This window comes from Oryctolagus cuniculus, chromosome 18, assembly GCF_051225735.1.
Source record: "Oryctolagus cuniculus isolate XC-2025 breed Fujian yellow rabbit chromosome 18, ASM5122573v1, whole genome shotgun sequence".
NCBI classification, from domain to species: domain Eukaryota; kingdom Metazoa; phylum Chordata; class Mammalia; order Lagomorpha; family Leporidae; genus Oryctolagus; species Oryctolagus cuniculus.
In genome coordinates, this window is record NC_142884.1 from 66,971,426 (window position 1) to 66,999,399 (window position 27,974).

General features: G+C 58.7%; 4 protein-coding genes and 1 non-coding gene across 8 annotated transcripts in view; 3 read left to right on the forward strand and 2 right to left on the reverse strand.

Moving 5' to 3' along the window:
• The first annotated feature begins 4 nt into the window (after window positions 1-4).
• EXOSC6 (exosome component 6) lies at window positions 5-1,169 on the forward strand. Its single transcript, XM_051847020.3, has one exon. The coding sequence runs from the start codon at window positions 74-76 to the stop codon at window positions 887-889; it is 816 nt and encodes a 271-aa protein (XP_051702980.1). The 5' UTR covers window positions 5-73; the 3' UTR covers window positions 890-1,169.
• Window positions 1,170-2,311: 1,142 nt separating this feature from the next.
• Window positions 2,312-6,565, reverse strand: LOC149121013 (uncharacterized). The gene is made up of 5 exons (XM_089319092.1): window positions 6,495-6,565; window positions 3,901-3,963; window positions 3,738-3,794; window positions 3,604-3,674; window positions 2,312-3,519 (listed from the first exon to the last, which is right to left on the reverse strand). The coding sequence occupies exons 1-5, from the start codon at window positions 6,563-6,565 to the stop codon at window positions 2,450-2,452; spliced, it is 1,332 nt and encodes a 443-aa protein (XP_089175218.1). The 3' UTR covers window positions 2,312-2,449.
• Window positions 4,690-4,760, forward strand: TRNAG-GCC (transfer RNA glycine (anticodon GCC)). Its single transcript has one exon. It is a non-coding gene; the product is annotated as a tRNA-Gly (tRNA).
• Window positions 6,566-13,395: 6,830 nt separating the features above from the next.
• The window catches only part of PDPR (pyruvate dehydrogenase phosphatase regulatory subunit), an 85,287-nt gene continuing 70,708 nt past the window's right edge, over window positions 13,396-27,974 (forward strand). Inside the window, exon 1 of one of the 2 annotated variants that reach the window (XM_002711720.6) lies at window positions 13,396-13,575. The gene's annotated coding sequence lies outside the window, so the exon portion shown is untranslated. The remainder of the gene's footprint in view (window positions 13,576-27,974) is intronic. The other variant, XM_089320476.1, reaches the window with a different exon arrangement.
• LOC100348818 (C-type lectin domain family 18 member A) lies at window positions 14,020-27,910 on the reverse strand. 3 transcript variants are annotated; one of them, XR_016225417.1, is made up of 12 exons: window positions 27,613-27,910; window positions 27,008-27,099; window positions 24,994-25,221; window positions 18,843-18,940; window positions 18,353-18,474; window positions 18,087-18,194; window positions 17,464-17,528; window positions 16,989-17,095; window positions 16,187-16,343; window positions 15,801-15,897; window positions 14,886-14,977; window positions 14,020-14,434 (listed from the first exon to the last, which is right to left on the reverse strand). XR_016225417.1 is itself a non-coding variant. In XM_008257609.5 (12 exons), the coding sequence occupies exons 1-12, from the start codon at window positions 27,776-27,778 to the stop codon at window positions 14,397-14,399; spliced, it is 1,371 nt and encodes a 456-aa protein (XP_008255831.3). In that variant the 5' UTR covers window positions 27,779-27,910; the 3' UTR covers window positions 14,059-14,396. The 3 variants fall into 3 exon arrangements, 2 of the variants coding, with proteins under 2 accessions (XP_008255831.3, XP_089176603.1); XM_008257609.5 differs by having other exon boundaries at window positions 14,059-14,434; window positions 16,214-16,343; window positions 17,436-17,528; XM_089320477.1 differs by having other exon boundaries at window positions 14,250-14,434; window positions 17,436-17,528.

Consider the following 27,974-nt stretch of genomic DNA (forward strand, 5'->3'; position numbering starts at 1 on the left):
CTTCAAGCGGGCGGAAGAGCCGGAGCGCGCGGTAGAACGACGGGCGGAAGCGGTGTGCTCGCCAGGTGCCGCCATGCCCGGGGACCACCGCCGCATCCGCGGACCAGACGAGTCGCAGCCGCCGCAGCTGTACGCCGCCGACGAGGAAGAGGAGCCCGCCGCCCGAGACCCGACGCGGCTGCGGCCGGTGTACGCGCGCGCCGGGCTGCTGAGCCAGGCCAAGGGCTCGGCCTACCTGGAGGCGGGAGGCACCAAGGTGCTGTGCGCCGTGTCGGGCCCACGCCAGGTCGAGGGCAGCGAGCGAGGGAGCGGCCCTGCCGGCGCCGGCGGCGAGGCCCCGGCCGCGCTGCGCGGCCGCCTGGTCTGCGATTTCCGCCGTGCGCCTTTCTCGGGCCGCCGGCGCCGGGCGCCTCCGGGCGGCGGCGAGGAGCGCGAGCTGGCCCTGGCGTTGCAGGAGGCGCTGGAGCCGGCCGTGCGCCTGAGCCGCTACCCGCGCGCGCAGCTCGAGGTGTCGGCGCTGCTGCTGGAGGACGGCGGCTCGGCGCTGGCCGCCGCCCTCACGGCCGCCGCCCTTGCCCTGGCCGACGCGGGCGTCGAGATGTACGACCTGGTGGTGGGCTGCGGCCTGAGCCGCGCGCAGGGGCCCACGCCCGCCTGGCTGCTGGACCCGACGCGGCTGGAGGAGGAGCGCGCCGCCGCCGGCCTCACCGTGGCCCTCATGCCGGTGCTCAACCAGGTGGCCGGGCTGCTGGGCAGCGGGGAGGGCGACGCGACCGAGACTTGGGCCGAAGCCGTGCGGCTGGGCCTCGAGGGCTGCCAGCGACTCTACCCGGTGCTGCAGCAGTGCCTGGTGCGGGCCGCCCGCCGCAGGGGCGCCGCCCTGCCCTGAGCCGGCGGGCGAAGTGGAGCCGCGAGCGGACAGAGCGTGCGGAGATGGACAGTTGCGTTGGAACGGCTGTCGACAGACGAACGTTTGACGATCTTTCCAGTCCCCAGCCAGAAGCCAGCGCAGGAAGCCGCGGGCTGCTTGCTTACTCCCGAGCTGGGAAGGACTTGAGCCGGCCTGGCCCGGAGCGCGGGATCTGTGTGACTCCGGAGACGATGGACAGGGCGCTGCGCCTTCTCACAGCGGGACTGAAACAACAAAACCGTTTTTTTTGTATTCGAAATACGCGTGTCGTGGTTCTTGGTGCAGGATTTTCAGAGAGAGCAAGGCTCCCTGGCGGTGAGGCTCAGGACAGCACTGCCCCGCCTGTGTCGTGTCCCTTGGACCGGTGAGCCGACCAGACGGGCCAGAATCCTGAAGCAGCTGCGGGTTTAGAAGTGGGCCGTGTGCTTGGCAGGAAGACACGCCGCCGCCTCCGGTGCCCGTGAGGGCGGCTGCTGCGCCGGGAGGAGAGTTGGACGGCCCGGGAGCACTCGGGGGGCCCGGAGCTCATGGCTGTGCCGGGAGAGGCCCCAGCGCAGGGTTCCCGAGAGCTGGAAAGGGTTTTGCTGGGGGTGGAAGCCGGATCCCAGCCTTCCGTGGCCAGGGCCACTGCAGTCCAGTCAGGCCTGCACTGCCGCTGAGTGGGCGCCTGGGCTGCCTTCATCTGCCCGTTGTCCGCCTGAGCCCCTGGGGAGAGGGCGGGTGAACTGGCTTCTGGGAAAGCAGAGGAGCTGGCTACGCTGTATGGCAGGAGGGGAGTCTTCCTTGAACCCTGCTGGCTTGGGCTTAACAGAATCGAGGGAGCCAGCGGAGACCACAGTGGGGAGGGCCGGGCACCCAGCTCTGGATGACCTGCTAAACTTGTCTTGAAGGGCTGGCCTGGGGCAGCCCAAAGACCAGGGTGAAGTTCTGGGGTCACACCACAGTCCTTTGGCAGAAGAAATGCAATTTTTATTTTTTTCTGTTCTGACAGCAGATCTGCAAACACACAGTGTCACACCAGTGAAAGACGAGACAGGAATGGACAGGACAGAGAAAGGATGTCCCTGTTGGAAAGGACAGTCGGAAGCAAAAGGGGCCCATGTAGGGCAGAGACCCAGGACTTTACAGCTCCGTTTCCTGGGCGGGGAGGGGAGACTGGGAACACAGGTGTGTTTCCTGTGCACCACTGTGCCTGGAGCAGCTGTTGGGGGCCGACTGCAGCCTGATGCTGCACACCCGGCAGCCCTGGTGGTGTGTGGGGAGGGGGAAGGAACAGCTGGGGCGGTGCTGGGGGAGGGGATGGTTCAGGTGCCCCTGCAAACCAGGGTGGTCTCAGGCAGCCTGTCTCCCAGCCCCACCAGCCCTAGGACCACCATCTGGAAACCCCCTCCCCCCAGGGAGGGGCTCTCCCACTGGTCTGGCCGAGCCCTGTGCCTCCGTTTGCACTGCCCCAGCTCCAAAATGGGTGCCACTAGGAGGCCTTCAAAACAATGCAAGAAGGTGCCTGGCACTGGCAGGCCAGGGAGGATTCCCACCTACTCACTGCCCTCCTGGTCTGATGTGTGATTCTTCACCTGTGGGAAAAAAAAAGCAGGACTGGCTGAGAGCTGGGAGAAGGAGGACCGGCGGCCAACACAGTACCCAGCCCATCGTGTCAGGAGCTAGACTCCCTGAGTGTCTGGGCATCCAGACCAACCAAGCAAAAGAGCATTCTCCATGTGGCCTGCTCTCAGGGCAGCAGTGCAGGCCCGCTGGAGCCCAGCAGACCCAAGGGCAGAGCTGGGATAAACAGGGTGTTGCCTCTGAGGTAACAGTCCTAATCCCCACCCCCACCCCCACCCCACGCTCCTGTACAGGCCTCAGTCTGATCGTGCACACAGGGAGACACGGGGATCCCAGCAAGTGGAGATGGGGAGGAGGAGCCAGGCCACTTACTGCCTGCTCTGTGCTGGTGCCTGCCTTGGCACTGTCCCTCTGCGCACCGGGCCTCTGGCCCCTGGGCTCCCACTGCTTTTCAGTGCCTCGGCACCAGGCGCTCTCACTGCCTGGACCCCTGGTCTCTTCACTGTCCGTCGTCCCTGTGCAAAGGGAGGCACCAGTCAGTAGAGGTCCCAGCTGGTCTAGGGAGCCACCTGATGCCCAGCTCTGATTAGGTCCTGAGGCACATGGCCTGGGCAGTGTTCTGTCTCCAGAAAGTTGCTGAGAGGGTGGGGGTGATGGGACAGCCCTGGAGCCACAGGAAGAGCCAGAGCAAATGGGGAGAGGACCACCCAAGGAGAGCCTGGAAAACCGGAGGCAGGGTTCTAGGCACCCCCCACCCCCACCCCCTATCTTCAGGAACTGGGCGTGGGCTGGGCTTACAGCGGGGGTCTGACCTGCAGACTGGTGCCTCTGCGGGTCCATGCGCTCCAGACTCTGCAGCAGGCTGTCCACCTGGGCCTTGATCTGGCTCAGCTCCTCCCTGATGGAGTGCAGCTCCCCAGTTTGGGCTGCAGGGAGAGGGGCCAGGGTGGGTGGCCACCCGACACAGAGGCTGAGGGCAGTGCTGCCAGAGCTCCCTGGCCTGTCCTCACCACGTGTGCGCCCGCCCAGCTTCTCCCCACTGCCCCCTCACTCACGCTGTATCCGCCTTGGGGGCAGCGGGCCGTTCCTGGAGGCTTTGTGGGGGCCAAAGCTGCCCTTGACCCCCATGCCCGCATGGGTCCTCCGGATCCTGACGGGCACGTGGTTGATGAGCGGGGGGATCCTCTGGTTTTCGTACACCCTGCGAGGACAGGGCAGAGGGAATGCAGCTCGCCCAGAGGGCTGCCAGGTGGGACCCACCCACCTGTAGGGGACGTCTTCTCCGTACAGCTTGTAGTTCAGGTCGCAGTGACCGCTGCTGCTGTGGAAGTGAATGAGAAGGGGCCACTGTCCCGGGCCAGACTCGCTGGACCTGGACTTGGGGGAAACACGCATGCAGCTGTCCCTAAGAACGCTGCACTCCTCACCGGAAGAGCCCCCTTCGGACCTTGCCCAAGGCCTCCCCCTGGTTGGCCTCTGATAAGGGGTGGCTGCAGAGGGCAGGAAGGTGACGACGCTGGCTCCTGGCCAGCCAGGCACAGCCTCCCCTAGACGGCTCCACTGCTGATCTTGGCCTGGCAAGGGATGAAGGGCAGTGTTAAGCCAGATCCTAAAGCCACAGTGGGAGTGTGGGAACCTTTAATCCTTGCGTGGGAACAGCCGGATGAAGGGCCAGTAGGCAGGCAGGCTCAGCCACCTTCCCGCCGCTGCAGGCTCTGGGGAGTAGGACCACACTCCAGCCATGCCCCTTTCTCGCTGCAGGGGACACAGTAGCCCCGTGTCCCCCCTTCCCGGGGGTGTGGGTGGGGGCGGGGGCGGAGATCTGAGCAGGGGGACTGGGTGTCTCCGGTCTGAGCTCCCCGCTGGGCTGGGGAGGGGCTGCACCAAGGGTGGTGAAGTGCTGGGACAGCTTTAGGGGACTGTGGCCCACTCCCCAGCTCGGGGCCTGCCCACGGAGGGTCCCCAGCCGCGGCCGGGAAGCTGCTGCGGATGCTGGTCGGAGGAGACAGCAGAGCTAGCCTGCGGGTCTCAGGGCCGGGGAGGGCCTGCGCCGCCTCCTGCCAAGGTGGGGCCAGGATCCCGGAGGACGCTGTGGCCGGGAGGGAGCGCGAGGTGACGCGTCTGGAGGAAGCAGCCCGAGCTTGTAGCGCCCTCGTTCGCCACGCCCCTCCCCGCCAGCGACCACCTGAGCTGCAGCGAGAATGAGCCCTCTGCTTGCATTGGTGGTTCAGTGGTAGAATTCTCGCCTGCCACGCGGGAGGCCCGGGTTCGATTCCCGGCCAATGCACACTTGCTTGTTCTCTTTTTCTTTTCCTTCTCCCTCAGTCCTATTTACCAGGATGACTGGTTTGGTTTTGTTTTGTTTTGTTTTGTTTTGTTTTGTTTTGTTTTGTTTTTGGACAGGCAGAGTGGACAGTGAGAGAGACAGAGAGAAAGGTCTTCCTTTGCCGTTGGTTCACCCTCCAATGGCTGCCGTGGCCAGCGCGCTTTGGCCGGTGCACCGCGCTGATCAAGATGACTGTTTTAAGTGTAATCCTGAATAAAGGAACCAAATTAGAGCAACTGCTGCCCAAGTTGAGACAGACAGGGTTTGGGCCAGCCTTCCCTAGTGCAGCAAGGGGTGCCCGGGCGCTTCTACCTTTGCCTTCTTGTCAGTGCCCAGGCCCATCCCCAGGCCAGTGCCTGCACCCTTTTGGTGCTAGGGGAGCAGCGGCCGCAGCTGCCTCTGGTTTGGATAATGGTCAGTCTGCAAGCCGGAAGGCTCTGTGGGTGGAGGCCAGGCCGCCTCCTCAGGTATCCTCAGGGCCAGGCTGTGGGGCCAGGGGAGGGACGTAGGTGGCCAGTCCTCACTCCATTTTGAGGCCCAAATCACGTGGCCTGAACTTGGCCAGATCTTAGGGAGCAGCCACTCAGCAGCTCAGCCAGAACCCCACACCAACAGTCCCCGCTCTGGGCACTCTCCCCAGGGGCCAGCACCACAGCCTGCTACCCACTGCTGCCCAGCACCCACTGCAGTCCCCTGGGGACAGCTGGTCCCGAAGAGGCGGCCTCCACCCATCTCTGTACCATGTCTCCAGCGCCAGAGACCCCTCTGAGTAGAGCCTGAGTCCCCGAGGGACAGTGTGCCACTCGCCGTGGCTTCCAGGTCCCCCAGGTACAGAGAATCCTAGGGAGGGCTGATGCCACCGGACCCAAGACTGCTGGGGAAGGGAAGGGGTGGAAAGAGGGAATCTGAGGGCAGCAACTGGAGGTGAGGAAGAACCGAGGGAGGAGTGCTCGGCCCCCAACATGGAAACACGGGTGACACCTTCCATCAGACAGAGCGCTACAAAACTGGCCAAGAGATCCCCTCCCGGATGAGTCTGCCTAGGAAACCACGCGGGGTACATTTGAGCCAGTGTCCCTTGAGGTCCACCTGGAGGGTCAGAGGCACCCTGCTTCTGGGGGGATGAGCCCAGCCACAGGCCGGACGGAGCTGGCGCCGTGGGCAGCGGGGTGTTTACAGCAGCTGCAGCAGGAGGTGCTGCAGCCATGACAGATGCCCCCTGAGAAGACAGAGGCCGCACACACACCCTTGTCCGGTCTGTGAACGCGGACGGCGCGTTTGCTGGCAGAAGTTGGTGAGTTCCTTTCTGAAGATAGTTGAACATTTCCTTAGACTTGTTTTCAGCTTCCCCATGGAGGGGCAAGATGCATCCAGGAAGACTCCGCTTGCTGTTTCCAAATGTCTGAACCACAAGCCCCCCACGGTGAGGCTTCCCCGGGAGGACCCAGACCCCTGATGTCGGTGGGAAAAGGGGCGCCCTGCCCCTGCTGCAGGGCTGGGTGTGCATTCTGTCCCCTGAAACGGGTGCTGGGATGCACTGGGGGAGCCCCTTTGTCTACAGACAAAATCTGAGATGGAGGGAGCTGGGCCCCTCAACCCTCAGCAGCTGAGTGGGCAGTGTCCCAGAGGAACTCGGAGCCTGGAACAAGCCAGAAAGCAGCCTCCCTCCCGGGCAGGCCCGCAGGGAAGACTCACCCGAGGATGGCTGTGCTCCGTGGCCTCTTCTGGCCTGGCCGAGCAGGGCCGAGCCTGGGCTCCCGGGCCATGTCTACAGGAGAGCGAGCCAGAGGGGCAGAGCCTGAGGGGCCCAAGGAAGCAACACATGCCACATGCTCCCTGGCTGGCTGGCTCTTCCCTGCCCCTCAGCCCTGGAGGGGGCACCCACCCTGTGGATGGACAGCCTGGCCTGGCCTCCGAAGGCCCCACAGTCTCCTACCCAGGCCTGGTCCAAACCTCAGGGGTCATCCCAGGGTCCCCCTAGACAAAAAGACACATGGTGCCTTTGGCACCCTTCAAAACAAAATTACCCCAAGGGCAAAAAGTGTGCCCTGCTGCTTCCTTCAGCCCCAAACCCATGGCCCAGGCCCTGGAACTCGGGGTGGTACCGTCCAAAGGCAGGAAGGGCTGCCTGCGATCCTCGTGTCCTCCAAGGAGACACCCAGCCTGGTCTGGGTTAATTTGAGAGTGACCTCCTGCCACCCACCCAGGACAGACAGCTTCTGGCGGGCTGCCTGCTAACTGGCCTGCCCACTGCCAGGCCCACGCCTTACACCTGCCCCTGGCTAAGCCCCTGCGCTGGCTGCTGCTCAGAGAGCCAGCATGGCTCTGAGTAAGAAGCAACGGGAGCGATTTTTACAAAACAGTTTGAAGTGCACAACATCATTGCCTTCGGATAGACAACCTCCCAGGCCCAAGACCCAGGTCGTTCACCTTGACCATAGAGAAAGTATCGCAGAGCGAGGAGGGACCTGGAGCAAGACCGAGCAGCCACCCTGAACACCCCCTCTGGCTCAGTGCTATTGGGAAGAGCTAGCCCAAGCTCTTGACCTCTTGACAGGTTAGAAAGCCAGGAGTATTTTACTGAATCCTAGTAAAGTCAATCTAACATATCTGAAATTCAAATGAAGAACCCCTCACCCTTATTTATTTATTTATTTTAAATTTATTTTATTTGAAATATAGAGACAGACAGGCAGGCAGACAGATCTTTCATGTGTGAGTTCACGCCCCCAAATGCTCACAACAGCTGGGGCTGGGCCAGATTGAAGCCAGGAGCCAGGAATTCAACCCAGGTCTCCCATGTCAGTGGCAAGGATTCAATCAACCACTAAAGCCATCGCTTGTTGCCTTCCAGAGTGGGCGTTAGCAGGAAGCTGGACTTGAGAGTGCAGCTGTGACTCAAACCCAGGTTCTCCACTATGGGACATGGGTGTCCCAGTCTCTACCCCATTCCCAAACACACATTTGCACCCACACACACACCTCTTTTTTAGAAAATATTTTTACGGTGGTGAGTTGCATATACCAGCTAAATGCTAGCAGGAGATAGTTTTGAAAATACAAAGGTGTCATGGATTCTGCTGACCAGTTTCCACTGCTGCTGGCGCTGAGCTATGCCCGTGCCATACCCCTCTGGAAGGTTGCAGGGAGCCTCCCCCAGTCACAGGTGTGGGGCCAGCTGAGGCTGATGGACGAAGTGGACACCGTGCAGGCAAGGATTTGAGCCAACTCTGGGGGTGGAGCGGAGGACCCCAGACTCCCCTGTATGAACTGGACAGAGATAGGGGCTGGAGGGTGCCCCTGGCCTCAGAGCAGTCCTAGATTTTCCTGTGACCTGGAAGGCAGCTCGCTGGGCATCTATAATCAGCCAATCGCCTACCCTACTTGGGGAGGGGGGTCTCTGCAGCAATGTTTGGGATCATGTCAGAGGTGGGAGGGACGGCCTGGCTGCTGTTAGAACCAGGAGATGTCCATGAGGACAGTTACCAGCCAAGGGTCCGAATCAGGGCTCCTACCCCAGAACCATTGCTGTCTAATGCTGGCATTACAGGACCCCAGTCCCATATTTCCCACTGCAAGGCATGTGCAAGGCATGGCTGCATGGGTATGCAGAGGAGTCCTGGGCTTAACTTCTGCTTGCTGTCGCTGTCTTGAACTTCATATTTTTTGAACAAGGGGCCCACATTTCATGCTCCACCAGGCGCCACAAGTCCTGTGCATTGGCCTCGCTACCCAAGCGACCTGGAGCAGATGATCCAGGAGGTTCCTGCAAGCTCAGAAGCCCTGCAGTGTTCTCACATCTTAGGGGCTGCAGCTTTCGCTCTGAGCAAAGGTGAGGACAGCCCGGGACAGCCCCCAGAGGGACCCCCCACGCCTCTGCCTGCCCCTTCTACAGGGGTGTCAGGGCTTCTGAGCTCCTTCGTCATGGGAATCTCTAAGCAATTCGTTATAAGCAGGGGCACGTGGTCTCCCCCGCCCCAGAGGAGCAGCCTGGGGAAAAGGCAGGAGAAAGTAGACTGTGGGCTGCACGGGGGCGCTGCTTGCCCACGGCAAGGGTGTCCACCGTGCAGGATGGGGGGAAGGGAGCACACCCCACGCATGCTGAGTCAGCAGTGGGATGTCCTGCTTCGCAGCCGTGTTCTCTCTGCTGTGGCGGGGCCATGGCCTGCCCACCTGCAGGATGCTGGGTGGCAACCACACCCTCTGGAAAGCAAAGCACGAATGCAGCTGGGGGCTCCCCCATGCTGCTCACTAGCCTCCACCCCCCAAGAATCGGGCTGCCGGCCCCTGGCCTGCTGTGGTCCCATCGTCTGAGCCCTTCCCGCGAGTAGTCAGGGAGGGCCAGCACTTCTGCCACCTTTGCAACCGCAGCCCACACGCAGCCCTCGCACCAGGTGCTCAGGAATCAGTCTGCTAGGTGAGGCAGGCAGCAGAGTCCTGGTTCTCTCCCATCAGCCCTACAAAGGCTTTTCCTTTAGAGGTGCTCGGGACAGGTACGGACCCCAGGCCTCCTGTTCCCAAGAAGCAGAAGAGGAGACACAGGGCTGCAGGGTGAGACGACAGAAGGCAAGGGTCCTTCTCAGTCCCTGCCAGAGATGACTGGTTTTCCTCTTGGCAGCCCCAGGGCCAGGAGAGGCCACCCCAGTGGGCCCTGCGCGGCTCCTGCCCCCTTTTCTCCCAAGATGGCGATTGGAAGCTCACGGCAGACCTGGGACTGGAGTTGGCAGGGTGAAGCTCCACCCCAGGGTTCACAGGGGAGGGCAGGGCCGGACCTGGTGTGACAATGGTCCTAGTACTACAACTCCACCTGCAGGCTGATCCCACAGGGAGCCCTGGGCTGTGACCTGCACCATGGAGGCCGTTATTCCTGTCCCCTGCAACGCTGGGCTCACCCTGTAATTCAGATCTCTCCCTTATTCCTTCTCAGGATAAGCAGAAGCAGTTCCTCTCGTTTGTAGAGAGTTTATCCTTTCCAAAGTCCTTACACTCGTTGGTATGAGAACCCTATGAGCGGGGGGCGTTCCCGAAACACCGGCAGCACGTATCTGAGTGGCAGTTCAACTCCCGGCTGCTCTGCTTCCGAATGCAGCTTCCTGCTAATGTACCTGGGGGGCAGAGGATGCTGGTCCCAGTAATTAGGCCCCTGGAACTCGCGTGGGAGACCAGATAGAGTCTCTGGCTCCTGGCTTCAGCCTAGTCCAGCCCTGACTGTTTCAGTCATTAGCAGAGTGAGCCAGTGGAGGGAAGATCTCTCTCCTGTCTCTCTGTCACTCTGCCTTTCAATTAGAAAAAAAAGTTTCAAACCATTTAAATATAACAAATAATTAAGAATCCCACGAGGCATGAGGAGTAAAAACATTTACTCCACACTTCTCAGATGAGTCAGGAGGCTCCAGGAAGTGAAGTGACTTACTCAGGGTCATGAAGCCTTTTACCCACAGCAGTTAGTTTCTGTACAGATGTATTTGTTCTCATTGTTTAAATTTGAAGGAGAGAGAGAGAAAAGCACACACACACACACACACACACACACACGGAGAAACAGATCCATCACTGGCTCATCCCCTGAAAGCCCACATCAGTCAGGGCTGGGCTGGCTGAAGCCAGGACCCTGGAACTTGGTCTGGGTCCCCTGCATGGGTGACACGCAAAGTACTTGAGCCACTGTTTGCTGCCTCCCAGCGTGCACACCATCAGGAAGCTGCAATTGGAAGAGAAGCTGCGACCGGACCCAGGTACACTTACATGGGATGCCGGCGTCCCAAGCTTCAGCCCGACTCCAGGTGTCGTGCTTTTCCCGAAAGCCAAGCACTCACTCGCCGTCTCCCCAGCTCCTAGCTCCACACCAGTGTCCTTCAGCCTTCTCCAGGACAGCGCTGCCGTGTGGGCTCTTCCAGAGCCGATTCTCAGAGCTCTGCAGAGCTCCTGGAAACCATCAGCGTCTGTGACAAACTCCTTTTCTGCCCAGAACTGCCAGAATCGGTTTCTCTTGCTTAAAACTGAGAACCTTGATGACAAATATAGGGCCATGGGTGGATGGAGAAAGAAGCCCTGAAGGAAATAGGGGCCATTTAAGGCTGGGAAGTGGCCAGAGGACAGTGAAAATCCAGCTAGCATTAAGGGACAGGATGCTAGAAGCCATCACAGGCCACAGCAGACAGTTAATCCTTTGCAGTCCCCGAGAACAAAGCGCCCATCAAAGGCAGGGCTTTGGGGGACCCAGAGGCTCCTGGCATAGAAGGACACAAAGATCCCACTGCAGCCAGGATCTGCCAGGCAGGGTGGCTGTGCCATGAGCACCTGGCAGCTTAAGTGAGAAGAAAGACCAGCTCAAAGTCCAAATTCTTGACTCAAGTCACCGTTAGAAAACCTAAGAATTTTAGTGGCAGCTAAGAGTCGAACAGAGTAAAAAAAAAAAAAAATACACACACACACACACACACACAGCTTGATCCAATGGCTACAAAGTGACTGTCAGGTGGAGTTATATACAGGAAAGACTGAAGATCAGAGACCACTAAAATAGGGCAGTATGGGAAGGTACATAGACTTTTTTTTTTTTAATTCAAAAGGCAGAGCTAGACGGACAGAAAAAGAGAGGAGAAAGGCCGGCGCCGCGGCTCACTAGGCTAATCCTCCGCCTTGCAGCACCGGCACACCGGGTTCTAGTCCCGGTCGGGGCGCCGGATTCTGTCCCGGTTGCCCCCCTTCCAGTCCAGCTCTCTGCTGTGGCCAGGGAGTGCAGTGGAGGATGGCCCAAGTGCTTGGGCCTTGCACCCCATGGGAGACCAGGATAAGCACCTGGCTCCTGCCATCGGAACGGCGGCCATTGGAGGGTGAACCAAAGGCAAAGGAAGACCTTTCTCTCTGTTTCTCTCTCACACTGTAAAAAAGAGAGAGGAGAAAGAGAACTCCTGTCTACTGGTTCACTTCTCATGTTCCCACAACAGCTGGATCTGGCTGGAAACTTAATCCAGGTCTCCTACATAGTAGAGGAACCCGGTCATCACCATTACCTCCCAGGGTCTGGGTCACTGGGGAGGTAGACTCAGGAGTGGAGCTGAGAATTGAGCCCAGGTACCCCAGTGTGGGACACTCGCATCCTACCTGGTGGCTTAATGACTGGGCCAAACACCTGGGTCTCATGGAGCTCCCTTGCTGGCCAAAGCTATCCTCTGTCACTCTGAAGATCCCGGCGGCAGAAACCCACTAGCTCTTCTCCCGGTATCCCTCTCCTCCAGGGCGCACCTCTAGGTGGAGCCCCCAGCCTGGCCTGCGGTTAGGTGTGACCAGTTATGAACCAGAGCGAGGAATGAGATCTTGGCAGCCGGGTTCCCCTTCTGCTCTGCGCTCGAGTGGGGAACAGATTTCCCTTAGCGGAGCTAGCATTCCCTCAAATATCCCAGGAGGAGTCTCCTTGTGCACTGTAGCCTGATCTCCTTCATTTTTCTCAGTTGTTATCATTAGGCAGAGAGAGAGAGAGAGATCTTCCATCCATTGGTTTGCTCCCCAAATGGCTCTTCTGGGTCTCCCAAGTGGGTATAGAGGCCCAAATCCTTGGGCCATCTTCCACTGCTTTAAGGAGCAGGATTGAAAGTGGAGCACCCAGGATTCGAACCTGGTGCCCACCTGGGATACCCACACCACAGGTGGTGACTTTTGGCTAAGCCACAGTGCTGGCCCCTACCTTTCAGTTTTCTCCAGACTTAAGTCAGTGAATGTAACACAAATAGTCACTGTTGCCAAGTTGCCAACACGTTGTTGTTAGGCAGAGAGAGAGAGAGAGAGAGAGTTCCCATCTATTGGTTCATTCCCCAAATGCCCAAATACCTGCAACATTTCGGACAAAGCCAGGAACCCAGAACTCAATCCATGTCTCCCCAGAAGATACAAAGACCCAGTTATTTGGGCCATCACCTGCTACCGACCTGGACACACATTAGCAGGAAGCTGGATCAGGGAGCAGGAGGAGCCGGCACTGGAATCCAGGCACCCCGGTGTGGAATTTCAGCTGTCCTGACCGCTGGACCGAAGCCCTGCCTCACCAACAGGTTTTGACCTCCCGGTCTTTACCAGCAAGAGCCAGTGAAGAAATAACTGAAGAGAAGCACGGAGGGAGTTAGGGCTCCCCCAGGTGGCACAGCCTGCAAGGGGCAGTGAGAAAGAGGGAGGCCGGGGAGCGAGCCGAAGGGCACAGAGCGGCAGAGGAGGCGTCTTGATGCCCCAGCTTGCCCAGTCCGCACACCCTGAGGCCAATCGCCTGCCCCTCGCTGCTTCTGGCCATGAGGATCACGAGGGGACCGGCGCATTCCTCGGTTTCTCCGAGCACGGCCAGCGGACCCCCAGTCTTCCCGCGCCCGCTGCCTGGAACTGAGGGGCCACGACACCTGCCTGCCACACACCCACTGGGCGCCCGGATGGGATTCGCGATCTGGGCTCGGCTGCCCCGCCGGTGCCAGGGCTCACAGCCCCAACTCCTGGTCACCTTGGAGGGTGTCCTCGCGGGCTGGGAGCACCCTCGGGGGCGGGGCCTGGGGCTCGAGGGGCGGGGCCTCGGGGGCTGCAGGGGCCGCGGCCTCAGGCTCCACAGCTGCGCGTGCGCGGGCCTGGCTCCCCAAAGGACACGCGCGCACACCTGGCCGCTGCCCAGCTGGCTGGTGGCCGCTGCTTGGCGCGCGGGGCCGGCGGAGGTGCGCTACGCGGCGCACAGCTGCTGCAGGCGAGGTTCTACGGCATCACACGAGGGCCTGCTCTCCCAGCGCCCACGGGGCAGCAGGTGAGTGTCAGGCCAGCCTCGACCCCTGAGGCCTGCTCTTCGCCGGCGACCTTGGGCCGAAGTCGGGACCGGCTTCGTCCTTTTGGATAGTTGATATGGTTGAGCGCCCTGAGCCACGGCACCGAAGACCTTGCCGTGCGTCTCCGGCTGAACAGGCTGACGGCGCCACGGAGAATGGAGAGGCTCAGGAAGGCCAGACTGGGATTGGTTCCCAGCTGTGTGAACCAGGGCAAGTTACTCGACCTCTCTGTGCTCCCGTTTCTTTAATTGTAGAATGGCTGTAGGAATCTCTGCTCTCAGGGAGGACGTGTGGGCGTTTCAACGAGTTGATAAACGGCAGGTGTTTAACAGGTGTCAAGTGTTATTACACCGCGTCTGATGAGATGGAGACCAGTCTGAATTCCACCCCCCCCCTTCAAAATGAGCATTTGCGAGGCTGGTGTTGATCTATAACTTAGTTTAATCCTCGGGGGGAGGGGGGGCGTGCAGCTGACCCGGGCAGCTTGGCCCAGATGGAGGAGGGCGGTGACTTCGGACTGCTGACCCTGGCTTCTGCTGCTGCGGCCCCTGATTGAAGCCCACCTTTCCAGTCGGGGACCCCAGGCTGTCCTCGCCCCCGCCAGACTCTTCTAGCACCCACTCCCCATCCCCACTGGCCTCACTGCCACCCCCTGCCCAGCTCCCTGCGTGGGGCAAGACCCGAGATCCCTGGATGCTGGGATGCAGTCCGAGGCTGGCCCTTTTTCCAGTCAGGTGGGCGGACAGGCAGGCAGGGTTGGTGCACCAGGGGGTTGGCTGGTGGAGCAGACTGGCCAGAGACCTCAGCGTCCTGGATCCCATCGGGAAATGTGCTCCTGGGCTAGAAAGGAAGAGGAAGAGAGCGAGGGTTGGTGGCAGCACAGGCGGTCCTGGGAGGGGACTGGGGCATTGGGTCCGGAAGTGCCCCTCTGGCAGCTCCCTCCAGCAAGTGCTGCTGGGAGCCAGTGCGGTGCCGGGTTTCACCTCTGCCCTCCGCGGTAGCTCACTGGGCTCTGAGCAGTCAGGGAGCCGACAGGTCCCAAGGTAGCTGCTTTCATGGTGGGAAGAAAGGGGCCTTGGAGAAACCCCGGGCTGGGATGTGGCTGCTGTCCCACCTCTGTGTGCATTTGCTGTTTGATTATGAGCCCTGGGCATCAGCACACACAAGGCCCTGTGTTCTCAGACACACTGGGCCTGTGACTTCTATATCCTCGCAGCCCGGAGCAAGCCAGCAGTACCCCAGGCGACAGGGACCAGAGGAGAGGGACAGTTATGATGGCTTCAGGTTTTACCAAACTGGCAGATGTAACGGTTTCGGGTTTTACAGCGCTGGTCATTCCAGTTGAAAGCAGCTGAGGCCTGCAGCTCCACACAGTTGCCAAACCTGCTCGGCCAGGATGTCAGGTGTTCAGGGTAGAGGAATGAAGTTAGGAGTCTGGGTCACTTGTTAAACCCTCTACCCTCGAGGGGCCATCTGCATCTGGGAGGCCCAGTGCTGCAGCCCAGGGTTCCAGATCCACCCCCAAGCCCTGGTGCTGCTCCCAGATCACTGTACTCCTTCTCAGCTTAGCCAGCAGGGCTGGACAGACCCCCTCCCAGCCCCCAGTACAGCACACGCCAGGTGGCAGGGCCAGACCTGGAACAGACGGGCCACGTCCTTGATCCTAGAAGGGAGGGTGGACTTCCTAGATGGTGGGCCAGGGACACAGGCCTGGCTGCCAGCAAGGAGGGGCCAGATATTTGGAGCCCCTGGTGGCCACAGAGCCTGAGCCCTTCCACTCCTGCCACCCCTTGCCCCAGCATTCCTGGGTTTTGGAAACCAGGAATCTAGGTCCTCGTTATAGGGTGGATGTGTGCCTGAATGGCATAGGTGAGCAGGTGGCTGAGGAATGCCCAGACCCAGGTGTTGGTCCAGGCATAGCACAGGTGGGGCAGTGCAGGGAGGCGAGTGGATAGCGGCTTTAGGGAAAGGAGGCATAGCCGAGGGGACAGTGGGGACAGAGAGATGGCTGAAGCCTTCTGGAGTTCCCTCTCTCCTGTGGGGTGTTCCTGCTCATCCACATCTCCCTCCCCTCAGCGTCATGCCCACACCGGTTGGGCCCAGACTTCCCTGCACCTGGGTACCAGGTGAGGCTGGGTGGCGGCTCTTCAGCGGGGGTGTGAGGCTCAGCCAAGCGGCCCGGGGAGGGAGGGCACCCCAGACTCACCCCTGGTTGTCAGGCTGCCCGAAGGCAAAACTGGTGAAGGAGTGGTGCTCCCCCGTGGTCCAGCGGAAGGAGTCCTTCGCGGTCTTGTAGGTGAGCCCTGGGCCGGGGTAGCCAGGGTTGGCCCATCGCCTGAGAGCCGTACCTGGGCCCCACTCTGAGCCCAGTGACCCTGAGAAGCGGGCTCGTGCCTGCTGTCTGGAGTCTTTCTGACCCCAACCCCTAGACTCTTCCCAGCGCCCCCAGAGCCCCTGGTGATCCCCCTTCCCTCCTCCTTCTCCGGGAGGGGTTGGCAGCCTGACTGTTGGCCCCGCCTGCCAAGCCCTCACTCCCTGCCTCCCCCCAGCCCGTGGTTCCCGGGTTGCCTCAGCACAGGCTGCGGCACTCACCATAGCTCCAACCGGTCAGCCACTCACCAATCCAGAAATTCCTGGTCTCAAAGTCGGTGTCGGTCACCTCGTTGGTGGTCTCCAGGCGGCCCAAGTAGAAGGCGAGGATGTCCTGCACTTTCTGGCTCTGGATCTGGGCTAGCACGCCACCCTGTTCCTGTAACTCCCACCCGGGTCACACTGGCAGGGCCCGCAGAGCCTGAGCCAGCCCTTTGTGCCCACCCTGTTGCTCCACCACGGCCACGAATGGCCAGGCTGTCATCAGCCCCACCCCTGACAGCCTCCTGCCTCTAAGCTTGGGCTGTGGGGCGGGGGGAGGATCCCCTTCCCCTGCCCTGCCTGCTTCTCCTCTCTCTCTGCTCAGAGGCCCAACTGGGAGCCCACGGGCCCAGGCCAGGTTGTACTCTCAGAAGGGTTTTGTTCGTCCTGCACAGTGTGTTGAATACATCTAAGTTGATTGCCAGCATCCGTGAATAGACACGGGCATCTCCGGTTCCCATGAGACCCCTGGGTTCTGGCCACCCTGAGCTCGCATTCCTGCGGGGCGGCCAGCCGCAGCTAGAGCCCCGTCCATCAGAACAGCTCCCTTAGGTAGAAGCAGGATGGGGCTGGGCCCTGGGCCTGTCGGGTCAGTAAGTGACCCTCTGGCTTCTGGGCCTCTGACTCTCTGTGACCATTGATTTCTCCTTCTGAAGCGAATGGGATCAGAAATCAGAGGACCCATCTGTCAGTGCAGGGGCCCTCTGTGAAGACCCTTGCTTGAGATCCTGGCGTCTTTGGGAAGGCAGGGGTCAGCCATCACCTGGCATTTCATCTTGGCTCCGTAATAAGTGTCTGCCTCCGAAGACACAGTGAAGCAGTCTCCATCGATCCTCAGGTCACAGGTGTGGAAGGGAAAGTGCACCTTGGCTGGGGGGGAGGGAGCCTGAGTTTGTGTGTGGATCTTGGAATCATGACCCTCTCCTGCTGTGCCAGGGGGCTAAGCTCAAAGTGCCCCCTCCTCTGACCACCTGCTGCAGGCTGCGGAGTGGAGAGTGCGTGTGCATCAGGGGTGTGCTGGTAGAAATATGAGTGAGTTCAATCACTTTAAAAAAGCAGTCCCTGGTTTCTGGCATTTGCCAATTTCTGTGGTGTAAATGCCTCCCTCCCCACCGCCAGGCCATCTTCAAACTCCTGATGTGATGGCATTGAGCGAGGAGGCAGGAAGAGATGGGAAGCGGCTCGGCAGGGGCCTTGGGGCAGCACTCACTGGCACACTGGGCTCCGCCGTAGCCGACCTGGCAGACGCAGGAGCATTCCTCCTCCCGGAACTGGCCGTGCACGCACCGCACACCACACCGCACTGCCGAGACAGAACAGTGCACTCAGCACCCACCCTGCAGCCCCTGTGCTGCCCCCTACAGGCCTTGAGCATCTGGGAGAGGCCCACCACAGCAAGAACTCCCTGCTCAGAGACGAAGCCCACCAGGGCTTCTGGTGCTGCCGTGTGTGTTGTCTTTGATGCCCATTATAGAGAGAAGCAAAGTAGGGTGTGGGCGGTCACCTGCCTGTGGTCACTGATCAGGGTAGGTGGGTGGGGGCAGTGGGAAAGGGTCCACCTTCTTCCCCCAGTCCTGGAGCCTAAGGGGCCCTATTGGATTCCACTTTGGATCCCCCGTGTAGCCCAGGGTCTGGCAGATGGCCTACGTGCCGTGGACGCTTGTTCACTGAATGCATGCAGAGTGCAGAGCCAGTAGGTACATGGTCAGCGCCCTCGAGGCCTTCATGCACTTGGTGCCCTGGCCCCGGGGCACACCTGGCAGCAGGTGTGTGCTTGGCCTCCCTCCTCACCCCTCCAGGCTGTCTGTGTGTGCACTGGGTCTCCCGCACAGGTGTGGCCAGGAATGCCAGTGCTCCTCACCTTGGCAGTATCTGCCCGTGTAGCCAGGGGGACAGTGGCAGCGGCAGGTGCTCGTGTTGAGTTGTCCGCCGTTCCGGCAGCTCACGCGGCATGGATTCCTGGGGACCTCTGGGCAGGTGAGGAGGGAGCTCTGAGAAGGGGCCTCCTCCCAGAGCGCTGAGGGCCTGGGAACAGCTGTTCAAGATGCAAGACCCACCCTGCGACCACCAGCCCAATCCCTCGTGCGCCTGCTGCCCCAAAGAGGATGAGCAGGGGGGAGCACTTACCACAGAGCCCCCCCGCGTGGTCCCAGGCTTTGAAGCAACCGGAGAGGGTGGCCGTACAGAGCGAGCACCAGGCGCCCTTCTTATAGGGGCTGATGGTCTTCCCGTTGACCTCCCAGTTGCCTCTGTGGGAGCAAGCACCAGAGGGGCTGGCAGGGCCTGACCTTGGACAAGGCGTGGCCAGGGACTTGCTGCCTGCCTCGCTGGCCCCTTTGGCTCCTCTGGCCCAGTCAAGGGTGTCAGGGAGCCAAGGGAGACAGGGTCTCCAGCCTAACCCTGGGCAAACTTTCAAAATCTAGGGCCAGGCTTCCAGGAAGAGGCATCCATGAAGGAGCCCATGGACAGAATCTCCTGCATCCTCTCCCATTCTGCTTCTTTCTTCTCCCACCAAGGATGCAGACTGAGATGTAAAGAGGCCCTTTGGGTGTGTCTCGCCCTAAGAGAAAGGATCCCACCCAGCCCCACTGACAACCCGGCGGTCCTAGGAACTTACCCGGGGGCATAGGCGCAGACGAAGGCTTCCATCGCCACCTGATCCACAGAGCACGCATGCCACCCGCAGCCCAGCTGGCTTGAGGTGGCCCAGACGAGCTGCAAGAGATGCAGTGGCTCAGAAACCCTATCACAGACTACCCCTACTCCAAATCCGAGGTTCAGTGGCACAGGCCATGCACGCCAGGAGAGGGGAAGACATGACTTTTGTCACCATTCAGGCAGAGGGACAACTTCCTTACCCACCCTGGGGGCTTCAGGAGCAGTGGCTGGGCAGGGCAGGGCTAGGGATAGGAGGGCTGTCTGAGTGGAGGGGTCAGAGGGTGAGGGTTAAAGGTTATGGGTGGGGGGGGAGGATGGCAAAAGAAGGATGTGGATGTCGCGGTCTTGTGATTGATTGCAAAGATGGCTGTGACTTCTCGCCATAGCCCACTGTTTCATTTTTCATTTTTATTTTTTGAGAGGCAGAGAGGAGACAGAGGGCCTCTGTCTCCTGGTTCACTCCCCAAATGCCCACAACAGTCAGGCCTAGGCTGGGACTGGGCCAGGTTGAAGCTATGACCTCCACCAAGGACTCCCATGTGGATGACAGGGACCCAAGCACTTGAACCATCCCCGTGTAAGGCCCTGGCACCCATGTAGGAGATCTAGAGGGAGCTGCTGGCTCCTGGCTTCTGCCTGGCCCAGCCCTAGCCATTGTTGCCATTTGGGGCATGGGCCCACAGATGGAAGATCTCTATCTCGCTCTTTCTGTAATTCGGTCTTATAAATAAATATACTATTTTTTTAAATGATATAAAGAGGTGAGATTAATGAAATAAAGATGAAAAAGAATGAAAAGAACACTAACACAAAGCTGATTTGTTGAAAATACTAATAAAATAGACAAACCTCTAGGAAGATTGGTAAAAAACAAGAGAGAAGGCACAAATAATCAATACTGGGACTTTTTTAAAATTTGACTTATTTATTTGAAAGGTGGAGTGACAGAGAGCAACAGAGATCCATTTACTAGTTCACTCCCCAAATGCCTGCATTAGCCAAGGCCAGGCTGAAACCAGGAGCCAGGAACTCTGTCTGGTACTCCCACATGGGTAGCAAGGACCCAGGCACTTGCGCCATCATCTACCGCTCCCAGGGCGTGCACTAGCAGGAGAGTCTGAACTTGACCCCGAGTGTGCCTGCATGGGATGTGGGCGTCCGGAGCAGCAGCTTTACCTGAAGTGGCAGAATGCTTGCCCCAGTACTGGGAACTCACAAGTGTGGGGAGCAACCTGGACTGGACTGAGTTACTGGAATTAAGACTTATTCTATGCATCTGCTCTCCCACAATATGGCGCTGGGAGAGGAGGCAACAGCTTCTACCCAGCTGCCTCTCACCAACTTGACAAGCTGCAGGACCTGCTCCTGATTGGAGGAGAGCAGCGTACTCGGCGTGTGGGCAGCCGAGTTAGGATTGGCGGAGGAGGACTATAAAGGAGGAGAGAGACGGCATGCACCAGGAACATCTAAGGGGAACACCTGTGCAGCCCCCGAGAGAGCCGGCCGGCGGTGTGCTGCTCCCCCGCGGAAGTGGGGAATGTGGCAGGGGGAACCGCCCTTCCACGGAGGTGGAAGGGCCGGTAGCCAACCCGGGAAGAACCAGCAGCAAACCCGGGGAGGGCCGAGCAGACGAAAGAACAGCGCAGGGTCCTGTGTCGTTCCTCCACGAAGACGGGGAGCAACATAATGGTGCCGTGACTCGGATATGAAGCCTAGGCAGGGTTTAGTGTCGTTCCTCCGTGAAGAGGGGGAGCGACAACAAGGGACATAGCTGCAGATACAGTCAAGATGTTCAGCAATCTTGGTTTAACTCTAAGTCTCTGTTAAATAATGAATAATCATGACCAATAAGTTAGAAAACATGGAATGTAGCTCTCTGCTATGGCCTGGGATAGCAGTGGAGGATGGCCCAGGTCCTTGGGCCCCTGCACCCATGTGGGAGACCCGGAAGAAGCTCCTGGCTCCTGGCTTCGGATTGATCGGCACAGCTCCAGTCGTTGCAGCCAACTGGGGAGTGAACCAGTGAATGGAAGACCTCTCTCTCTCTCTCTCTGTGTAACTCTGACTTTAAAATAAATAAATATTAAAAAAAAAAAGAAAACATGGAGTGGATAATTACCTAGAAAATAGAACGTGTCAAAACTGCCTCAAGAAGAAATAGCTGGATCAGTAGATACAATCCATTCACATGTGAACATACACACACAGCCCAAACAAACAAAAAAGTCAAGGAAGGGCCAGTTTTATAGGAGAGGAATAGCAAATATAGAAATTGTTCCAAATAGGCAATGAAGCTAACAACTCCAACTCACTTTGCACAGTCAGTGTGGCATTGCTATACCCCCACATAAGGGCAGTAGGAACAAAAAAAAAAAAAAATTAAAGGTAATTCTAATACCAGTAGTAACTTACATATCAAATCCAGCAATGAATTTAAAGCAACGCACACACACACAATCCTGCATCACATTATTGCATATCATGTGATGAACCAAGTAGGCAGGCATTCAGAAATATTTAACCAGTAGGGCTGGGGTACTTGCCAATTAGAGCGGATCCTGGGCAGGAGCACGGGCCCATGGAGACCACTGCTGCGCCAGGCATTAACCCCTTGCTTCCAGATCACGGGCAACATCCAAGGGGCCCCTGGGAAGAAGCTTGGCCAGCTCTGTTTGGGAACTCGAGGTAGCAGCTCTTGCTTCTAATACCTGCGTATTTTAATATTTGGGGACCTGTCATAGTGTATTGGGCATAATTGAATTACAGCTGTGCAAGTAGAAATGCAGAAAGGGTTAACATTTAAAAAATGAATGTTGGGACTGTGGTTACGCTCTTTTTAAAAAAGAGCTATATTTTAGAGATATACATTTAAGGTTTTATGGATAAAATGATACAATGTCTGAAATGTGCTTAAAATGATGAGGAGAGGGAACTAGGCAGGGATACAGCTAAAGCCACAAGGTGGTAATTGTTAAACTGGAAGTTCATTATACCATTCTGACCACTTTTTATGTTTGAAACTTTCTATAATAAAATGCTTAAAATATATGACCAGGAAGATCTGGTGATATGTGACGGCTGTGTGTATACACACACACACACACATACACACACGCACACAGAGTATTCATAGATTCCATCACTTTAACAGGTGAAGGTAGAATCATCTAATTACTTGAATAGAGGCAGGGAGGTGTTAGATCAAATGCAGGCCCAGTCATTTAAAAAATGCTTAACAGGGCGCACCCCTGTGGCGTAGAGGGTTAAGCTGCAGCCCCGCAGTGCCAGAATCCCATGTAGGTGCTGGTTTGAGTCCCGGCTGCTCCACTTCTCATCCAGCTCCCTGCTGATGTGCCTGGGAAGGCAGTAGTGGGTGGCCCAAGTGTGTGGGCCCCGTACCTGTGTGGGAGGCCTGGAAGAAACTCCCAGCTGTTCTGGCCATGTGGGGAGTGAACCAGCAGATGGAAAACCTCTATGTCTCTCCCTCCCTTGTTGTGTAACTCTGTCTTTCAAATAAATAAATCTTTAAAAAAATGCTTAGCAGACTCAGAAGGAAATGTTTGTAACTTGGAAAATGTTTTTTTTAATTAAATTCATAGAAAAGAATCAAGAGCCATGAATAACTGAAAATTTTGAAGAACAATAATAATGTGAGGATTTTCCTATCAAAACTTTTTATAAAGTCATAATAGTTTTTTTCTTAAGATTATTTATTTGAGAAGCAGAGTTAAAGACAGAGTGAGACAGAGAAAGAGGTACTCCACCCACTGGTTCACTCACAGATGGCCGTGACGGCTGGGGCTGGGCCGACCTGAAGCCAGGAGCCAGGAGCTTCTCCCAGGTCTCCCACTGGTGCAGGGGCCCAAGGACTTGGGCCACCTTTTACTGCTTTCCCAGGCCACAGCAGAGAGCTGGATCGAGTGGAGCAGCTGAGACTCAAACTGGTACCTGTATGGGATGCTGGCACTGCAGATGGAGGTTTAAAATACTGCACCACAGCGCTGGGCCCAGAGCCATAATCAATAAAACAAAATTTGTGCAGGAATCAACAAAAAGGCCAACACAATGGAACAGAGAGCTCAGCAACAGAGCTGTGTGGCTATGGATTCTGAGGGCGTCACCCATCAGCGGGGAAAACACCGAATACTCAGCAGAAGGTACCCAAGATGGAATTAAGTCCTTACATCACACCATACACAAAGTCCTGGGCAGAACGACAACCTCAGGTTGAGAAAGGAGGCTGGGGCTGGCGCTGTGGCTCACTAGGCTAATCCTCTGCCTAGCGGCGCCGGCACACCAGGTTCTAGTCCCGGTCGGGGCGCCGGGTTCTGTCCCGGTTGCCCCTCTTCCAGGCCAGCTCTCTGCTGTGGCCAGGGAGTGCAGTGGAGGATGGCCCAGGTGCTTGGGCCCTGCACCCCATGGGAGACCAGGAGAAGCACCTGGCTCCTGCCTTCGGATCAGCATGGTGCGCCGGCTGTGGCTGCCATTGGAGGGTGAACCAATGGCAAAGGAAGACCTGTCTCTCTCTCTCACTGTCCACTCTGCTTGTCAAAAAAAAAAAAAAAAAAAAAAAAAAGGCTGGGCGTTCGACCAGTGCTTAAGCTGCTCCCAGGTCCCAGCCTTCCCGCACTGGAGGCTCCTGATTCCAGCTTCCTGCTGATGCAGACCCTGGGAGGCAGCAGTGACGGTTCAGGTAGTCAGGTCTGTGCCGCCCGCATGAGAGACCTGCCTTGAGTTCTGAGCTTTCAGCTTTGGCCTGGCTGTTGTTGGCATCTGGGGAGTCAGCTGGCAGATGGAAGAGCTGTCTGCCTGTCTCTGCCGTTCATATGAAATGAATAAATGAGTTGTTAAAAGATTTTAAGATATGGGCAAAGGCTATGAACAGATAACCAATGGAACAGGTATTCAGGTGCCAATCACAAACAGAGTGAGGTTTTCGTACCCTTGAGATAGGCAGAAAGTAAGGAGGCTGACAGAGCTTGGGGTCTGGTTTGCAGGTTTGAGCAGCTGGGGTGTCCACATTGGCAGTGCCCGGCAGAGTTGCAGGTGCATACTGTGTATGACCAGCTGGTCCCTTCTGAGTCTCTCCAGAGAAACCGGACACGTGCACAAGAGGCCCAGCGATAGGACTTGAGTATCGCAGGGTGCCTTGTACTGGTAAAAATGTGGCGCTAAGCTGGATGCTGGCCTTTGTGGACCAGAATACATCTTTTTTTTTTTTTTTTTTTTGACAGGCAGAGTGGACAGTGAGAGAGAGAGACAGAGAGAAAGGTCTTCCTTTTGCCGTTGGTTCACCCTCCAATGGCCGCCGCGGCCGGCGCGCTGCGGCCGGCGCACCGCGCTGATCCGATGGCAGGAGCCAGGATCCAGGTGCTTTTCCTGGTCTCCCATGGGGTGCAGGGCCCAAGCACCTGGGCCATCCTCCACTGCACTCCCGGGCCACAGCAGAGGGCTGGCCTGGAAGAGGGGCAACCGGGACAGAATCCGGCGCCCCGACCGGGACTAGAACCCGGTGTGCCGGCGCCGCTAGGTGGAGGATTAGCCTAGTGAACTGCGGCGCCGGCCCAGAATACATCTTACAGCGCGGTCTGGCGTGACATTCACAGCGTGCGAAAGGACACACATGGAGAGAGCCTTCATGGAAGGTTTAAAAGTACAGCCCATCTGCGCAGGCGGAAAAGCTGCGAGGCCTGTGGACGAGGAGTGGCAGTACGAAAGCCCGCTTGCTGCTTGTTTCTTTTACAGTGCTCTGGCCGACCTCGCACCTCAACAGTGCCACGGACTTAACGGCTGGCACTCAGCAAATGTATGTTGAAGAAAGGAAATAAGGAAATTTGCTTGGGAGTGATACACTTGACCTTCAGGATGTCCCCTCTTAGGAGGGGTGGGAGGGAATGGGCAGGAGTTTAGTAGCATCTACATCTAGGTAGTGGATCAGACGAGGTCCATTTTTAAATTTGTGTGTGACATAATGGATACTTAAAGTTGGAAAAAGCAAAACTAAACAATTTGGAGGAAAATTTAGGACAAACCATAGCCTCTTTTGGGATGACCCAGCCGGCACCAGGACCTGGGAGCTGGTGTCCTGGCCTGGCCTCTGACACACTCACCTGGGTGTAGTGGGTGCAGGTGGCATTGTAGGCACACTCGGCTGCTGCGTGGCTGTACCACTGCCCCTCGGCGAACCACAGGCTGACCACCTGGACAAAGGATGCCGAGCCCCTGGGCAACAGCTGCACGTTCCAGCCCACGTGTGGGACCGGCGCTGGGCTGGGGGCCGCAGTGCCGCAGAGGGCTGCCCTGGCTTGAGCCAGCTGGGCCAGGCTCTCGCTCCAGTCCTGGGGGTAGCACACATGGAGACATCAGCGGGAGTTGTTAGTGTGAAGAATGAGACCCGTGGGCCTGGCCTCCGTGATCTGACTCCCTCGTTGTCTTGGAGTTCCCATGGGTGCCGGGTCATGTGGAGGGAGAGCACTGCACGGGAGTCCTGCTTGGCTGCCTCACCCTCTGAGCAATCGCTGTCCCTGAAACGGGGCCAGGGAAGCCCAGGCAGGACCCATCAGGGGCTCTCCAAGGTGTGTGGGAAAGCGCAGGTGGTGTCTGAGCCTGGCCACACCCAGGGCAGAGCTTCCTCCTTCCTGAATCCTTAGGCCCTGCTCAGTAACAGAACAGGCTGGGGGGGGGGGGGGTTAGTGATGGGAGGGGCTTGTGCCTTTTCTTTCCCACCTGCGGGTGTGAGCCCTGGGCAGCAACCAAGCCTTGCCACGGTTTTGTGTTTGGCTAAGAGTGAAGCGCCATTCACTGGCAGTGTCCCTCCCTCGATGTGCTGTGTCACTCCCTGCTGCCTTTGTGCCCCGCCCCTAGGATGGGAGTCTGTAGGGGCCCCAGTGGGAACCAGGGGTGGGAGAGGTCTCCTGGGCCCCAGCTCTGTGGTCCCGGTGAACAGAATTCTCAGGAGCTGCCATGTCTGCGCTCCCCACCTAATACAGCAGCTGACCTCCACCCGCTCAGTCCAGCTGTGTGACCTCCAGCCGTCGCCTCAGCTCCGATACTCACCGTCCTCATCTGTAACATGGGACAGCAAGGTGCCTACCGGCTAAGATGATTGTGATTAAACGAATGCTGGGAGGAAGGTGCCCTGCTCGGGGCTGGCCCCTCAGCAGGCTATCCCGCGATGTGGTTTCACTTCTGGTGGGCGAGAGTGGGGGTCTCCCTGGGGCCCCACAGCAGCCGCCACCAGCCTGTGGGCCTGGGTCTCCAGTCTGCGCTGTGAGCAGGGCATGAGTGCTGGGAGCCCCAGAGGCAGCACAGAGGGAGGTAGCAGAGCGCCCTCAGTGGCGCTGTCTTGCAAAGCAGGGTTTTCTGCAGCTTAGACAAGGGCGCACTGCCACACTGGTCCCAGCATCCCCTGCAGGAGAACCCCACGCCAGGTGTCACAGCTGGGAGCACCCTGGCTGAGGAAGGGCAGGCAAAGCGGGGGGGAGAAGTAACCGTCCTCCTGGCTGCCCCACCCCCACCTCCTGGGAAACTGACCCCAGAGCTCTCAAGGTCACCTCTGTGGCCGCCAGCCTTGGAGGAGTTTATGGGAGGCAGCCATGGGGAACCCTGCCGGCCCCCACATGGTCCTGACCTCCCTCCCTAGCCGGTTAACCCAGCTGGGACTGCTGAGATCCCAACTCTGGGGCCAGAGTTGGTGAGCCCCAACTCCGCAGCCCCACGGGATGGTGCAAAACCCTACACCCCCTGCTTCTGCCATGCAAGCAAGGATGAGTAGGGAACTTGGGAGGGTTCCCTCCTGGTTGTCCAGATACACCCAGGAAGGAGCACTGGGTCCTGGCCACACAGAAGGCTGTCCCAGCCCAGCGGGAGGCTTCTCCCTCCCTGTCCCCTGTCCCTCCCATCCTGCTGGCTCCTTTGTGAGCTCCATCCACAGCTCCTGATCTCCATGGCAACGGGAAGCCAGGGAAGGCCCGAGGCAGCCAGAGGGGCCTGAGTTCTGAGCCCCTTGAGGAGGAGGAAGTGGCAGAGCCCCCAGCCATCAGGGCCCCCATCCCGCTGTGGGCTCGGTGACTGCTGTCCCCTCCCGCCCTGCCCTGCTGCCGGGACGGGGGTGGGGGTACTCACCAGTCTCTGCATGTTGGCCGCAGGAGGCTGGACCCGGCTCCGCAGGCGGTTGTGCAGGGAGAGGAGCAAGAAGCTTTCCTTCCTGCTCAGGCCTGGAGCCAGGGAGAAAAGGCTGGGCTGCGGGCGCGGCTAGACCCGGCACCCGTCCCCATGGCACCGGTTCCTAAAGTGCACCTGCCTTTAGGAAAGGAGACCTAAGATGGGAGTCTGGGGTGGGGGTGGAAAGCAGAGCACAGAGATGAAGGGCGAATGAGAGATGGAGAGACTCAGTAAGACAGTGCTTGGACTGAGTGCTGGGGTTGGGGGTTGGAGCAAAGGGGCTGGGGCTGGGCTTGCCGCAGCTCCCTGCCCAGGACCTTCTGGGCCGTTGAGTCTCTTGCGGGGCCTCTGATGCAGGCTCCAGCCGATACTCCTTGACCCCGATCCCAGGCCCACCCGCTTCGTTCGCCTCCCTCCCCAGCCATCCGTGCATCCTGACTGCTGAACTTTCCGGGTGGGTCCCTGGTTAAATCACCCCAGGGCGGCCCAGGGCCTGGCTTGTGCAAGTCCCCTTCCCGAAATTCACACGGCTCCCCTGCCTCTGGCCTCTCTCAGGTGTCCCTTACCTCCGGGCATTGGAGCTTGCTCCTGCGGCTGCTGCAGCCTCACCTCTGCCCAGGCCATGCCAAGCAGAACCAGGAACACTGGGAGGAGGCCAGGCTGGCGGCCCCGGCCTCCCAGCCCCGGGCAGGGCTCTGGCCGAGGAATGGGCCTGTTAGGCACTGGGAGCATGGCCCGGCTCAGCCGTCCAGCTCGCTTCCAGACTGGATGGAGCTATTCACAACCTCGAGGAGTCAGGCTGGGCTGGCAGACAAAAGGGGGAGGCTGATGAGTAATCAGTGTGTCCAAACAGCCTCCCTTCAGTGCTGGCATGAAAAGAGCTTCCCAGGACGCCTCTTTGCCCCGGCCTCAGAGCTGGCCAGCCCGC

Excerpts from the sequence above, each read along its gene's own strand:
- LOC100348818 (XM_089320477.1), bottom strand. The coding sequence starts at position 27,778 with ATGCTCCCAGTGCCTAACAGGCCCATTCCTCGGCCAGAGCCCTGCCCG. Across the intron at positions 25,222-27,007 it reads CGGCCAACATGCAGAGACTG|GACTGGAGCGAGAGCCTGGC; the intron begins GTGAGTACCCCC and ends TGCTACCCCCAG. Across the intron at positions 18,475-18,842 it reads GTCTGCGCCTATGCCCCCGG|AGGCAACTGGGAGGTCAACG; the intron begins GTAAGTTCCTAG and ends TTGCTCCCACAG.
- LOC149121013 (XM_089319092.1), bottom strand. The coding sequence starts at position 6,565 with ATGGCCCGGGAGCCCAGGCTCGGCCCTGCTCGGCCAGGCCAGAAGAGG. Across the intron at positions 3,964-6,494 it reads CGGAGCACAGCCATCCTCGG|CCACCCCTTATCAGAGGCCA; the intron begins GTGAGTCTTCCC and ends TGCCCTCTGCAG. Across the intron at positions 3,675-3,737 it reads GGAGAAGACGTCCCCTACAG|GGTGTACGAAAACCAGAGGA; the intron begins GTGGGTGGGTCC and ends CTGTCCTCGCAG.
- EXOSC6 (XM_051847020.3), top strand. The coding sequence starts at position 74 with ATGCCCGGGGACCACCGCCGCATCCGCGGACCAGACGAGTCGCAGCCG.